At 38.0% G+C, this 16,383-nt stretch overlaps 2 protein-coding genes across 2 annotated transcripts; one reads left to right on the forward strand and one right to left on the reverse strand.

Moving 5' to 3' along the window:
- Nucleotides 1-330: 330 nt before the first annotated feature.
- LOC131395760 (olfactory receptor 5M5-like) lies at nt 331-1,620 on the reverse strand. The gene has a single exon (XM_058527588.1). The coding sequence runs from the start codon at nt 1,515-1,517 to the stop codon at nt 579-581; it is 939 nt and encodes a 312-aa protein (XP_058383571.1). The 5' UTR covers nt 1,518-1,620; the 3' UTR covers nt 331-578.
- Nucleotides 1,621-14,057: 12,437 nt separating this feature from the next.
- LOC131395425 (olfactory receptor 5M11-like) lies at nt 14,058-15,041 on the forward strand. The gene has a single exon (XM_058527307.1). The coding sequence runs from the start codon at nt 14,058-14,060 to the stop codon at nt 15,039-15,041; it is 984 nt and encodes a 327-aa protein (XP_058383290.1).
- Nucleotides 15,042-16,383: the final 1,342 nt, after the last annotated feature.

Consider the following 16,383-nt stretch of genomic DNA (forward strand, 5'->3'; position numbering starts at 1 on the left):
AAACCACAGAACCAGTTTCATGACGGGGATGCATATCGTTAAAAAAAAAGATCTTCTAAAGGAAATTTGCCATTCCATGAAAAGCCTATGAATTCTAAAGACATTTCTTAGAGTAGTAATCTGAGATACCAATAGATTTTTCATTGCTATACAGTTTGCATAAAAGGAAAAAAATTCACCTGACATGGTTGACAAGTTTATTGAAAATCATTTGGAAGTCATTAAGTACTATAAAAATATAATGGATGATATTTGTCATAGCATCATTTGGTGATTCTGTCTTTTGCACATTTTAACCAGTATGGGTGTTATGGGTGGAATCGTCTGGTCTTTATTGACTTTACAGAGCAATCATGATGCTTTCTGGTCTTTCACTTTCTATGCAGCATTTTTTTTTTAATTCTAAGAGATGGTACTGTAAACACTAGTAAATAATTTGACACATTCTTCCAAGACTCATATGCAAATTATAAAAGACAAAAATACTCAATAAAATAAAGTGATTTGTTAATTTAAAACGCTCATTAATTGGTCAAATAATATAGATTTATTACATATCTGTGAACAAAATGCCTACTTTATTTAGCAACCAATGTCTTTTGGATCACTTTCGTGATTGCTGTTTTAACATCTTTGTTCCGCAAGCTATAGATAAAAGGGTTTAACATAGGACTCACGAAGATATAAAAAACAGCTACAATTTTCCCGTGTTCCACAGATGCCTCAGAAGGGGGCCTCAGATACATGCAGAACAATGTCCCATAAAAGATGATGACAGCCGTCAGATGGGACCCATAGGTGGAGCAGGCCTTGCGTCTCCCCTCAGCAGAGCGCATATGCAGAATAGCTGTTAAAATGAAAATGTAGGAGATGAGGATGATGGTGAGAGAACAGGTAAGGTTGGAGCCAGCCACTACAAACACGGCAGTTTCTTTGACATGAGTATCTGAGCAGGCAAGGACTAGGAGAGGAGGGTCCGCACAGTAAAAGTGGTTGATTTCATTGGGTCCACAGAAGGAGAGAAGAAGCATCAGGATGGTCTGTGCCAGACCATTTGCAAAGCCATAAGTGTAAGGAGTAGCAACAGGAGAGAGGCAAACGCATCTGGACATTTTGCTACCATACAGCAAGGGTTTACAAATGGCCATGTAGCCATCATAAGCCATCACTGTGAGCATATAACAATCTGTGATCCCCAGGGCAATGAAAAAGTGGAATTGTATAAAGCAACCAATGAAGGAAATGGTTTTTCTTTTGGATAAAAAATTAACCAGCATCTGAGGAGTGACACTGGTGGCATAACAGAGATCTACGAAGGAGAGGTGACTGAGGAAGAAGTACATTGGAGTGTGAAGTTTTGGGTCACTTCTGATTAACAAAATCATGCTCACATTGCCGATCCCTGTGATGAGGTAGATGACTAGGAAAACCACAAAGAGGCCAGGCTGCAACTCTGCTTGATCTGTCGGTCCCAGGAGAATAAACTCAGTCACTGCTGTGTAGTTTTTCTTTAACATTGTGTTTGCTTGGCTTCAAGTGAGGTCTAAAGTAATGGAAATAAAAATGCATTTGTCTTTTCTCGTTTCTCCATTACCCTCAACATGTCAGCTAATACTTCTTCCCCTTCTCTCAAACTTGCAAATACGTGTTACATAAGTAAGCATGTGATTGATGTTTTAAATAGATAGGGTTCCTTTATGTAAAGACAGTCATATTTTTAAATGCTTTTCTGCAAATGTTTTCATATTTGAAAAGCCTTTATGTTTTCTGCACATCTTTATCATATTTATTCAATTATAATTTCCTCAAACACTTTCCTTAAACGTTGTTTTCCTCTGAAATTGTAATCTTTCATTTTTCAGTATACCTTTTGATGTGGTATCTAAAGCATCTGTCATTGAGAGCAATCTGAGCTGAATGGACTTAGGGCAGTGGAACTGATGGATGGCGTATATTCTTGTAAAACTAGGATCTGTCTACTCGCCCCTGTAAACTCAAGATCATTTTCAAGCTCTTCCCTCTCCCGGAAATGTATGTCCATTTTCCCCACTCTAATCTACCTCAGGTGGCGATGATATCAACAAATTTTACCTTAACTCTTAGGACTCAGCTCAGGATCTCCTTTGTTTTGTATGTTATTACCCGAAGAGAAAAAATTGGTTCACGGGGCACAAAAGAAAATCTTAGTGTTTTTGTATGAAAACAGAAATTTTTACAATACATAAATTATATATCCGTATATCTATCCATATATACAAAGAGAGAGAGAGAGATGGACAAACATAGACCGCTGTATGTGCATACATATATCAATGGTATTCAACGTTATTGTTTGGGACTGGGGGTGATTAGGGGAAAAATAATGTATTAAAGGGCTCCCTGGTGTGGCGGGAGAGGATAACGGAAACCAGGTTGACAAATATCCCCAGATCATAATGATTTTGTTGTAACTCTACCTCTTTTTAATTCTTGCAAAAATTGAGAAAAACTCTATAAAATGAATTCAAGTTCTTTACAACATGTAAAAGGTCATACTGAAATCATAATCATAGTACCCACACAACTGAGACAGTACATAAGACATCATGAAGTGCATCCCCCAATGTTGCGGCAGAATAAAAGTGACCACAAAGACCCTCATGGAAAATTCTATATTTTCCTTCAGTAACACATACCCAGGTAGGACAACGTTGCACTGACTGTCGTTAATAGCTACAATACCAAGGATGGAACCAGGTTACTTTGTAAGGCACTTTGTAAATCCATCACTCCAGCTTCCTTGGTTATTGCATTTTCCTATTCCGTGCATGAGATTTGGACTTATCGACTAGGGTAAAAAAATGTAAGACAAGTCACCTAAATCAATAAAATCATTTTATGTTGTTTTTTTTATGTTTGTAAGATCATTGTCATAACAGACATATTCTCTTTGGTGCTGGGATGGTATTTTTAATAAGTATCTATTTATTGAAACAGTCATCAAGAAATAATTAATATCAGCACTTATTTTTTTACTGTGGAGAAATGAGGCAATGTGAGCAATGAACATCCCATATAATTTAACTGAGAATTATACGGTAATAATTTTCCTTTAAAGAAAAAGAACACAACACCCTACACGATTTGAGCAAGGAGACCTCAGCGAGAAGTATTTGCATGTGGACAGAAGTGGCTCTGGGAAACCCGAGGCTTTACAGTCATGACATTCAACCTCACCTTGAGAATCTCTCATGTAGATGTTTACTGCCACTACCCATTCACCCAAAGAGTCTAGAAGATTGATCTTTAGCTTTAACATTTGTCACGTCTCCTTGGCGTATCGTTGTGGTTCAATTGGCAGTGGAAAAGAAATTTCCAGAAAGCATCTTCACGAAATGCATTTTGAATTAATTTTAAATAATTAATAATGATTATAAACCTAGAAGTGACCAGTTCTCCATGAAGGGGGTACAGATCACTAAATGATATGATGCGTATAATTATAAAGAGTAGCATTGTTAACTGGGAAAGAGCCAGAAAGATTACTTAATACCACTCCCTTATTTATCTTCATGAAGCGAGAGAGAGTAAGCATGGTTAGTTCCTGCGAGTCAGCAGAGTGTAACAGTTACTGGGGTCTGCAGCCAGACTTCCTGGCTGGAAATCTCACATCCTCTAATTCCTAGCTGTGGGGCTTGGGCAAGCCATTCATCTCTCTGTGCCTGAGTTTCCTCACGCGTAAAATTTGGTTATTAATAGCAACTTCCTTCACGTGTGGCAGTTAATCCCAGTAAAACTTTTAAAATATGTCTGACATGTATTGAGCACTTAATAGGTTGTAGCTACTATTACAATTTGGTGAAAAATGCAGGTCTAGTCTAAAACAAGACTCAACATCAAAGTGTGAGCTCCTTGGGGACAAGGAGTTTATCTAATCTATAGCTACAGCTTCAGTGACACCTAGAACAGTGCTTTCCCAAGTGGAGGTAATCACTAATTATTGATGGAATGATGTTCTCTTTGGTCTAGTTCCCTTTCATGATAAGTACTGCTCCACTGTGCATTTGTAAATACTTGTACTCTGAGAGAATAGTAGAATTTAATTCAAGATATTTGCTAATTCATCAGAATGTTTCAGCTCATAATTTTATTTTTATTGATTAAAATATTTATTTCAGATTCCAAAATATATTTTAAAAATACCTAATCCTACCTGTGAAAGAAGAGTGATTTCCCAGTGAGAACATGGGTATAAAGAACCTGAAGACTTGTAATGTCATTGTCACATAGGGACCAGATCCCCGGGGTTTAATTATTTCTAGCAGAAAGTCAGACTATGAGCAACCACTCTCTTTTTATTCTATTGAAAATTCTAAACTCATTGGGAACATGATTTTTGCCCACTCCCCGGTATCATCAGGGAATCAAATCTCTGAAGAATGATGCAGCAATGGGATTCATTATTTATTTCAATTTACTCCTGAATGTCTTAACATTTTTTGACTTGAGGGAATCATTAAGTTCTCATGTTTACAACATATAAGATAGAATAATGCATGGTATAGGGAGTAAGTTTTGGAGTCCAGAGGACCATTGGAAGATAAATAAACTTTTGTTGAATTTGGAGTAGTTATTTACAGATTCCGAGTCTCGTGCTTTATTTTTCAATAAATATTTTCAATTCCTATTTTTCAATAGGAATAATAATACATAACTACAGGAATATTGTACATATGTGGATAACATAGATGTGCTAATGATTCTTCCTTGGTCACCCTACCCCAGCCAGACCTATTGTCTTTTTTCTCTACCTTGCTCTGTCCACCTGGAGTTTTACCCTTAGGGGTCACATCAATAGAGCTCCTTTGGTGTATAGTTTTCAGCTGAGTTTGACCAATGGGAGAAACCACCAGGATGTCACAAGTGGGAGGAAAAGAACAAAGTAGCTCAGTTTCCTTCTCATTCTCTCTCAGCTTCACAATGAAGGTGCTAGAGTGGCTGCAACCTTCCAGGGAAAACTCCTGCAGAGGTGTGTGTTGGGGTGGCTAGGGACTTTCTTCCTGGTTCTAACTCTCATTGGGCTCTGGCGACATATGCCACTGCCCAGCCATTTCAGGACTAGGGGTGGAAATTGCTTTCTGCAATTAGCCTCCAGGTGCTTCAACTGCGTTGACTGATTTCTTTAACTTCACTTGTATTCTCTGTCATTTCATCAAATTCTCTTCAGTTAAACTGTTTGCATAGAATTTTGTTTTATGCCAAGTTCCTGACTCAGGCCAGAGCAGCACATAGTAGTTTTTAAATAAATGTTGCAGTGGAAGTAATAGCTATAATTATAATTATTGTAATAATGATTATTTATTTTGATAAAATTTTGGGATATTTCTGGGTTCACCATTGTTGGAGCTTAAAGGGACTATTGAATCATCTGGATCCTGAATCAACTGACGACTACACACAGGAGTCAGATATTTAAATTCCTAGCATTATCAAAGGTAAACTTGGATTTGAAAATCTGGCTTAGACATATTTTCTGTTTCTATCCTCTGAACTGAAGTCACCTACACAAGCAGAGCGGTGGGAAAACTTTTGTTCCCTCTTTCCCTTTCCAGAGCCATGACCAGTCAGCGTGTCTGATTGACACCTGTGTATCAATCCCATAAAGAAGAAGCAGATGCTTTGTATTGAAAAACCAGGCAGCTGCAATGATCCTTTTCATAATCTCACCCATCTCCATTCACCCTACTGAGGTAGATAAGTGGGGAGCGTAGCGAGAAGAATGCAAAGTTTCCTCTAAGACCTTCCCCTCCAAGGTCATTTAGAAGCCTCCGCCTCCATCCTTTGTATCACATTTGGCACCCTCTTTTATCTGCTTATGCATTCCAGAAATCCCTGAGTCTTCCTAGATTTCCTGCTCTCATTCCCACTCCCTCCCATAGACTATATCATCTCCATGACTTTTTAGATAACTCAAGTCAAATTTTCCCACATGAAGAAGGAGGAGGAGAAGGAGAAAGGAATTACAAGCAATAGAGAGGAACTTGAGAAAAGCTTGCAATGATGCTTTGCAAGTATTGATAGGGGCCGGCCCGGTGGCATAGTGGTTAAGTTTCCGCGCTCTGCTTCGGCGGCCTTGAGTTTGCAGGTTTGGATCCTGGGCGCAGACGGCTGCATTGCTCATCAAGCCATGCTGTGGCGGCATCCCATGTAAAGTAGAGGGAGATGGGCATGGATGTTAGGCCAGGACCAATCTTCCTCAGCAAAAAGAGGAGGATTGTAGCCCAGGGACAATCTTCCTCACACACACACACACACACAGACACACACAAAAGTATTGATAGGTCATTTGTCTTAAAATCTTACAAAATTTTATTGATTACTTTCTTTAATAAACATTTCAACTTTGGGGAAATGCTATAAATGGGAAGTGCATGATGTGAGGAAAAAACTCATAGGCTCTTACCACTTTTTGTCTCCTCCATCACTATCACCCTGGTACCAGACGCAATCTTTTTTGCCTGGAAACTAGGAAACTGTAATAGCTTTTAGTGGCCACCCCTGTCTTCTCCATAAGAAATCTATATATTCATACATTTTCAAAACTGTCTGAAACATGGCTACCCATAAATATAATTACTCGCTAAGCATCTTAATGAACCCATATGGTTTGGCGTGTTTTCAGAGCCAGCCCAGAAATATCTAAGAGAATAATATTTGATTTGAAACCTCTCTCTGTGTCCTTGAAAAAAATTTTTAATGTCTCCAAGCTAGAGGATTTTTATCAGTAAGAAATAAATTATAATATCTCTATCACCAAGATATAATGAGTTACATAAACTTTGTTTTTCCTTGGTAGTGAATACAGATATGCATTTAAAATGCTTAGCACGGTGGTGGCTGGTATCTAGTAAATGCTCAAGAAGTGATAGCAGTTATACTAAGAGAGTTGCAAATGCGTTCGCTCTACAAGCAGTTGATGTGAAGAACATGTGGAAATGCGGCTTTTTACATTCTCTGTAAGTGCTCTGCTCTTCCACAGGAGCCCCATCCTGCTGAGCAGAGATGCGGTGAAACAAGATTGCAAAGAATGTTTTCTACAGTGAATCCTCCATAAAAACAACTAATTCTATTCGTCCAATCTGAATTTAGGAAAATCCAGAAATAATTTCAGCTACTAAAGGCATGTATACAGAGTTTATAATGTTGAAGTTGACTATAAAAATATTTGCAGGGTCATCAACAATGGACCGATTATCATAGATTTGTTGAGCAAATTCAAATTTTTATAATGAACATAATGTATCACTTTAGGTGAGAAAACACAATTTTTTAATGTATTTCTTCTAACCAACATACTCAACGAAGGATTTGACAGTAGCATGACTTTAGGACTAAGTGTTATGAAATATGAGATAAATTATCCTAGTAGAACATTCACCCATCTCAATTAACCAACTAGGCAGAAAGACATTTTTTCAGAATGAAAAATAAAGAGTGCATATAAGTTTGTTTCATTTTTTTTAACTAGCAAGATTTTTGCCCATCTGACAAATGCTTTTATTTATTCTTTGCATGTTCATGGCAACTGGTAATAAATATTGTGCTTGTTTCTCTTTTGTCTTTTCAGAAACAATGTAATGACAAAATATCTTTAATTAGCATATTGCCTGGGTCCTTATGTCAAGAAATAATTACATATCACACGGATCTGTGACGTGTGGCTTTCTTTTAAAGAGTGGCTTTGGACTTAGAACAGTCAATAATTTAAATAACTCTCTTGATTGATCTTTCTCTTTAGGCAGACGCCCAGTCCTCCACGTTGTAATCCTTGTTCTCCTTTTATAACTTAATGAGGCCTCCCATCCCTGGGGAAGGGGGGCTTTGATCTGCGTGCATAATCTTTGTGCTTCTCTCTGAGCTGCATGGTGGTGTTTGCGCTGCTGTCGCCACCATGACGAGTGCAGCTTGGGGTCATCACTTGCTCTTGGCTGGACGCAGCCTGCTCGTCTTCCCTGCTGACCCAGCTGCACTGTGGTTCTTGTGGGAACTACAGACCCCCTGACGTCTGCCCCTCACATTCACCCACAATTGGCCTGGGAAGTCTGCTGTGCAGTACTCAGCTTCACTGGTGCAACACGTCCCAGTCATCAAATTTTAGCTATTTTCATACTTCCACGTTAGGGATATGCTGGAAATTTGGAAATTTGGGTACGATCCATGCCACAAGGACACTAAAGAAACTGTGGGGGTATTAACTCAAGTCCAAGTGGGAATGCTTAAGTAAGATGAACTTTGTTAAATGCTTAAATGCTTACGTTTACTTTACTGTGGCTACCCAAGAAATTGATTCAGAGCTAAAGCCTACAGCAAGGAGATTGGGGTAGCCTATCTCAGAGAGATCTCCTAAGGCCTTGAATTTTCTTATACTTTTTTCTATCTACTCACTAGTATGCCAAAAGGTGAGGCTTTGGGCTCTTTACTCTCTCTTTCTGTCATAATCTACATTTTTTTTGTGTGTCATGCATTAATGGTGGATGGAGTTCAGAAGAGGAAGATTGGCTTAATCATAAGAAAGGTATGACAGTACTATGTGATCTTTGTGTGGTTATTTATAATGATAGTGTTACTATGAACCTGGCCCAAAAGTATTAGGATTTTACTCTGATTTCAAATACTAATGTAGTAAGACGCGAAGAGAAAATATTAAGGTAGATAATGTACATCAAGAACCATAAACTAAACATATCTTTGTATAAGTGGTCCAAGCTAATAAATCTATTTAAACTAATTTCATTTAAACTAATATTTCAATTAAATATGAGAGTCTAAAAACTGATTCCCTGCAACTTGGAATTTAATTCATGAGAAGTGATCCTAGATTACTAGTGAAAATGAAATAAATTACTGTTTACATGAAAGACCACTAATTCACAACCCTCTGCCTAGCATCACTGTTTAGTTATTCATTCAATAACATTGAATTCTTTATTCACTGAATATTAACTGGGCGCCCAAAATTTTATACCGATGTCTACAGGGGGTATCAAATGAAATGACACTAATTCTGCCCTAAGAGCACTTACCATCCTGTAAAAGAAATAGATTTATAAAAGGAGTCAAGTACCACAAGACAGGCAAAGAAAACCCCCCACGGGCATTCAGAAGAGGGAAAGACTATTCCAGCTGAGGATATGATGAGCAGAGTCATGGCAAAGATCTTTTCACTCTAAAGAATGGAATACTTTATATCTGCCCTAGAATTAATCCCAATATCGAAACCAGTACTATGTGTGTTTGCATTTACCAAGAGACACCGTGTGCATCTAATGATTCACCCATAAATTAGGATCCCATCCATTAGGATGTGACTATTAAAACACCTCCAGGGTGAGTTGCAATGATGTCCCAAAGGTGACTTCTTGATGAATGCTTCAGGGATGAGTCTCACAAAGTTAGCCATTCAGCTATAAATCCTTCTACTTTGGGGAACTTTGAGGAGGCTAAGAAATCACTATCCCTCCACAGGTAAGTCTGATAGTTCTGAAAATCAATAATTCTAAGAAATATTGTTTGATTTCTTATTATTTCCTCTTTTGAACAAAAAATGGAATAAGTAGTGACCCTAAGAACTGCCACATTAAGACAAAGTCACAGGCAGACAGAGGGCAGACTCTTTCTGGCAAAGAGAGCAGGTGACTTGTGATATATTAGGAGGTCAGGCAGGCCTTGCGCCATAGCATCCCTGGCCTTAGTTACAGACCCATTTCACAATACAGCAAAGATTTAGAGTAGGCTTACAGGGTGAGCTTCAGCCAATTGTTGGAATTCAAAAAGTCCATACATCATACTTCCCTTTTTTTTTTTATTGATGTTTTAACGGTTTCTAACATTGTGAAATTTTGGGTTGTACATTTTTGTTTGTCCATCACCCCATATATGACTCCCTTCACCCCTTGTGCCCACCCCCCACCCCCACTGCCCGGGTAACCACAGTCCAGTTTTCTCTGTCCATGTGTTGGTTTATATTCCTCATATGAGTGAGATCATACAGTGTTTGTCTTTCTCTTTCTGGCTTATTTCACTTAACATAATACGCTCCAGGCCCATCCATGTTGTTGCAAATGGGACGATTTTATCTTTTTTTATGGCTGAGTAGTATTCCATTGTATATATATACCACATTTTCTTAATCCAATCGTCAGTCGAGGGACACTTAGGTTGCTTCCACTTCTTGGCTATGGTGAATAATGCTGCAATGAACATAGGGGTGCATAAGCCTCTTTGGATTGTTGATTTCAGGTGCGTTGGATAGATTCCCAGTAGTGGGATAGCTGGATCATAGGGCATCTCTATTTTTAATTCTTTGAGGAATGTCCATACCGTTTTCCATAGAGGCTGCACCAATTTGCATTCCCACCAGCTGTGTATGAGGGTTCCTGTTTCTCCACATCCTCTCCAACATTTGTTGTTTTTTGTCTTGGTGATTATAGCCATTCTAACGGGCGTGAGGTGGTATCTTAGTGTTGTTTTGATTTGCATTTCCCTGATGATTAGTGATGTTGAGCATCTTTTCATGTGCCTATTGGCCATCTGTATATCTTCCTTGGAGAAGTGTCTGCTCATTTCCTCTGCCCATTTTTTGATCGGGTTGTTTGTTTTTTTGTTGTTCAATTGTGTGAGTTCTTTATATATTATGGAGATCAACCCCTTCATCATACTTCCCTTTTAACTTGTATTTCTTCTCCAATTCTAGAGCCTTAGAGATTGGCACAAGAAAATATACTCCCACTCCATATGCTTTTAATAATTTCCCACATTTATTATTAAAAGTTTAAAGAGATTTTGCTAAATGAGTGTAAGGTTAAAGGTGAAAAGAAAAAAAAAAGTAAATGTGAATACTTTTCCTTCTTCATCCGAAGGGCTTCTCTTGGGTTTTTCCAGTTCACTTTTGCACTGAAATGTGATGGCGTTGCTATATCCAGGATGACCAAAACAAGTTTACGATGCTTAGTTCAAAGGGAATACAGTTTTCTCTAATATGTTTGTGTCTTTTCCCAACATTTCTATGGATTTTATTGACCTTTCAACTTAACCATCCCATTTGGCCTAAGTTCTCAGGAAAGATTGCATAGGGCTTAAAGATTTTTAGGTTTCTTTCCCCTGCATTGAAGATAGATCTTTAGTTCTTTCCTACAGTAAGCATAATTGTAGCTCTTTTCAATAATTCTGTTATTTGACCTATACATTTAATGAACACCTTCTTTTGGAATATCCTTATTCCTTTCATTTTCTCACTCACTTTCCACTTGGAATGAGAGAGAAGCACTGAATGAAGAAGGTATCTTAACAATTTGGAAGGTATCCATCTAGTGGAAGTCCATGGCATTGTGGGCTATGCTATGTGAGATGGGACTGAAACATTCTCAGACACGATTCAACACAAATGATCTGCACCAGCGTTTTTAAAACTCTGATTATTTTAGTGAGAACGATGAGACACAAGTTGTTCTCCACTCCCTCACTTCAGCTTATAACTTGAAATATAACTATACTAAATCTACTTTCACAACTGGTGTTTTTCCATATGAATCCCAGAAATTAAAGCCTGGACTACGTGTAATAAATAATAGAATGACATGATCCTTAATGAGAAAGTTTACTTCCTTTTCCTTCTATTTCTTGAGTGCAAGAAGACTTGAGATAGGATCATGGAGATTCTCAGAAAGATTCTCTCTTTTCAAGCTTCCTAAAACAACAGAGTACTATAAGAGCTAAAGTTAGGGGCTAGCATATTTCCTTCTTCAAACTAATGGAGAAAAATTTTGTGTACATTAATGACGGGAAGTTCTATACTGAAGGGTACTTTGTCACAATACCTCAGAATCCACCGTAAGGGGAAGGTGTAAATGAGCAGAGGGTAAAGCCATGTGATAATAAATCTTTTCTTTGGTTTAAACACGTTGTTCCAATGATCTCATTCAGTGCTTCATCCCGGCTGTGCATTAAAATGATGTAGAAAGCTTGTTAAAATGTACCAACGTGTGTGCCCCACCTGGGACCCAAATGTCAGTGTTTTTAAAACTCCCACACCTGAACTTAATGTGAAGCCAGAGTTGAAAACCACGGATCTAAGTGTTAGATTTGTGAATATGTGATTTAATAAAGCAACAGAGTTATTTTTGAAAGGTGTGAACTTTCTATGTCCTCCTGGCCTTGCAAAATTTGCTGTAGTAATTAAAGGTAACTCATTTTTTTCAGTCCCCAGTAAATTTCCACCTGTTTCCAACAGTCTAACCTGCAAGTTATAAATGTCAGTTATCAAGGTTTTGGTCAGGCACCATTTTCACTAGCTTGTGCTATTAAATGAACCCCTGACGGCGCTCCCTCCTGTACATTGTTTACATGGCAGCTGGAGTGTCTTGTACTAACTCAATCTCCACTAGTAACATTAGGGAGGTAAGAAATCTACATACCATGAAAAATCAACTGATGTGAGTTGGCAAATCTACCTCATTGATTTATTTATTCAACTAATGGATACTGTGTCGCCTATGATTCAGGCACCTGCCCAAGTTCCAAAGGTCTGGGGATATGGCACGAATAAATTTCCTGCTCTCATGTGTATAACATTCTAATGGAGGCAACAGACAAAAAATATGAAAATAAAAATTATTTGTGTAAATAATAATTTTAGAATTGATAAATGATATGAGAAAAACAGATCATGGTACATGATTAACAAGCTATTTGAAATGAAGCTAACTTAGACAAATGGCCGGGCAATGCTTTTCAGAGGAGGTGTCATTAGAAGAGAGATCTAAATGAAGTAATGAAATGAGTCACTCAAAGGTCTGAAAGAAGAACATTCTAAGCAGAGGGAACAGTATGTGCAAAGGCCCTCAGGTGGGAATGTGCTCAGCATGTTCAAGAAACAGTTATAAGGTTAATGTGGCAGGAGAAGAAGGACTGAAGAGAAAGTGGTCAAAGAGTTTGGAGAGGTAGCTGGGAAGGAATCACTAAGTCCTTTAGGCTCTGCGATGTTTCTTAGAAAATTTAGATTTCAGCCCAAGTGTGACGGAAAATCTTGGACCATTTCACCAAGTCAGTAACACGATGTGATTTATGTTTATAAAGACCACTGGCTTGCATTGGGAGATAGAGGATTTCCCGTGTGGAAGAAGGAAGATCACTGTAGTAGCTTTGGCAAGAGATAATTTTGTCTTAGATCCGACTGGTAGCAGAGGAAATGCTGACAAGCTATTTTAAGATGCAACGTGCAATATTTTGAAGGTGGAGAAAACAAGATCTCCTGGTAGTTTAGATTAAGGATGTGAAGTCAAAGGTATGAGATAAATTGAAATAGTAATATTAAATATGTATGAGATATAAAATAAATTGGGACACTGTACAGTAAAAAGAGATTACCGAGAGGAAAGGGCATGTTAAGTGAAGAAACAATCCAGATACCGGGTGTTGATTTAGAACAAAGGAGACGGGACGGACAGAACTCCAAGGGACCAGGAGAGGTTCACTGCTGTCAGAAAGTAAGAAATGAGGTAGAAACTGAACCTGAATAAACACACAATAGGCTCTCAAGAATTATATGCTGCTCCAATTACAGAAGGTTTGCCTCTGCTGACAGTGATGGAACCAGTAAACAGAGACTCATCCATTCTCCCTATTCCCTGATCAACAGTTTATGCCATGATCCACCGCAGTGGTAGCCGTGTTTGAGGATCAGGGGTTCTGACTGCATAGCCTATTTAGGGAGACCAGTGAGCTGAGACACATTCTGTGTGTGCTAGCCAAGTTGAGGGGGGGGTTGCAAAGCAGCCAGCAAAGCATGGTGCATGGCCTTCAAAACGTGTTTCCACTGCAACGTCCACTTTAGTCAGCACCACCGACCACCTGAAGGCACCTCTGGAAAGTCTTCCATCTCTGAGGGAAATAGTAACCTATTTAAACCTCTCTTCAAAACCTGTATGTTTTAGGGTACATTTATTTTGTCTATTCTTGGATTGCATGCAATTTATTTCTCTCTTTATACCTGAACAATTCTTCTTCTTTTATTAGAGAACATGAAGATAGAAAAAGTTCCCCAAAGCAATGGCACTGAGGCAACTGGGTTCATTCTTCTGGGACTGACCAGCCGACGAGAGCTGCAGCCCATCCTTTTTGTGGTGTTTCTCCTGATTTACGTCATCACCATGACAGGGAACTTTGGATTGATTATATTAATCAGAATTACTCCCGGGCTGCAAACCCCCATGTACTTTTTCCTCACCCATTTAGCATGCGTGGATATTTTTTATTCCACTAATATCTCTCCTCAGATGCTTGTTAATTTCCTATCTGAGAAGAAAACCATTTCTTACTTGGGATGTCTGATCCAATGTTTTGTTTTTGTGACTCTGCTCCTTACTGAATATTACATGCTTGGTGCCATGGCCTATGACAGGTACGTGGCAATCTACAGTCCCCTGTGTTACAGCAGCAAAATGTCCAGGCCACTTTGCATCTGCCTGGTCACTTTCCCTTACCGCTGGGGTTCTATGGCGGGCACAATGCAGGTGATATTGACCTCTCGCTTGTCCTTTTGTGGACCCAACACTATCAACCATTTCTACTGTGCTGACCCTCCCCTCTTAATGTTGACATGTTCTGACACTTACATAAAGCAAACGGCCCTATTTGTGTCTGCAGGGATTAACCTCACAGGTTCCCTACTCATCATCGTCGTCTCTTATGTTTTCATTTTCATCACCATTATGAGGATCCATTCCAGTGAAGGGCAGCGCAAAGCCTTCTCCACCTGTGGCTCCTACCTGACGGCTGTCACTTTGTTCTATGGGTCCCTATTCTGCATGTATCTGAGACCAGCAAATCAGCAGTCTGTTGAACAAGGGAAAATTGTGGCCACGTTTTGCATTTTTGTGAGTCCCATGCTGAATCCATTTATCTACAGCCTGAGGAACAAGGATGTGAACCAGGCTTTGAGAAGAGTGTTTATGAGAAACCTTGGTATAATGGAGAAAAGTTCCGTTTTGACACTCTCCCAATGAATACTAAAAAAAGAATCTCAAAAATGATCAAAAACCCTTGTTGGTGGTGCCTGAATGCAATTCTCTGGAATAAGAATGATGTTCTTTATGTACGCATAGCTTGGCATCAATTGAGAGTCTAATGGAAAAAATGAATGGAAAAGAGGTTGGAAATGATGATTGATAGGAAACACAAGAGTGAAAGTCAGTTGTTTGTAATAATGCAGGGTCATGTTTTTAGTCTCACTAAAGAACTCATTTCCACTTGGTTATTTAGCAGATAAATTCTTCCTTTCACTTCCTAGGTCATCAGTATTGAGCATCGCTGAGCCATCTTATCAGCAAAGAAAGTGCTTTACCATATATTTCCTCGATATGAAAACGACTTACTTTTGTACAATATATTACATAGTTTCCTTTAATGAAAGCTGATTATCTTCGCAAAAAATCTCATATCTCTAATTTCGGATGTTTGGTCTCAATATATTTTTGGCATATTTTTATGTCTACTTCTCTTGAATATAAAAACATGTGTTTAATTTTTTCAACAAAGAACCTGATATTTTACATTTTAATAAGCCAAGGATTTGTTTCATTAGTTTCCTTTAATCGAAACAGATACCCTTATTAATGGGAGATAACCATTCCTGATTTAGAATTTTCATGTCTTACATAAGAGGTTTATATCATTTTGTCCCTACAATATTAACAATTATTTTTTCTACAATATTATATATTACCTTTCATTTTGTGTCTACTCACAAACTATTTTAAAATAACCACTATTCTACTATGCATGAATTTGTTTTCAGTGTTTTACAACTAAATAGTAGAATAAGCATATTCTAGATTGTTTGATACTCTTTGAAATTGGTCTTTATTTAAGAGCATGATATAACTTAACATTGATGTGAAACATTTTAGTACATCACTACATTAATATTTAGGAGATTTTTTATTTTTCCCTCTTTAGGAAAATCTTTATGCATATAAGTCATTACTTCTGATCAGTTATTGTATTAAGATAGATTTCCAGAGATTTGTTCTTACTTATTTTTATATTTCTTTCTTTTTGCATGTAGCAATGTATGAAATCACCGCCAGCAAAAGAGTACCCTAGTTTCCCTATATCCTCAAAGGCATTGGAAGCATCCATTTGATTGTGTGTATGTGTGAATATAGTAGATGTAAATTCAGTACAGAAAACATTCATGCAGCAGATATAATTTATTAGAACTTAACATTAATTTATTTTACTTTTTCTCAATTTCATAGTATGCTAGCTACTATGATGGTAATGTTTAAGTTTGAGAAGAAAAAGAAAAAAGCTTTTATTTGAAGGAACTTTCTTTTGAGATGGAAA

This window comes from Diceros bicornis, chromosome 31, assembly GCF_020826845.1.
Source record: "Diceros bicornis minor isolate mBicDic1 chromosome 31, mDicBic1.mat.cur, whole genome shotgun sequence".
Taxonomy (NCBI): Eukaryota; Metazoa; Chordata; class Mammalia; order Perissodactyla; family Rhinocerotidae; genus Diceros; species Diceros bicornis.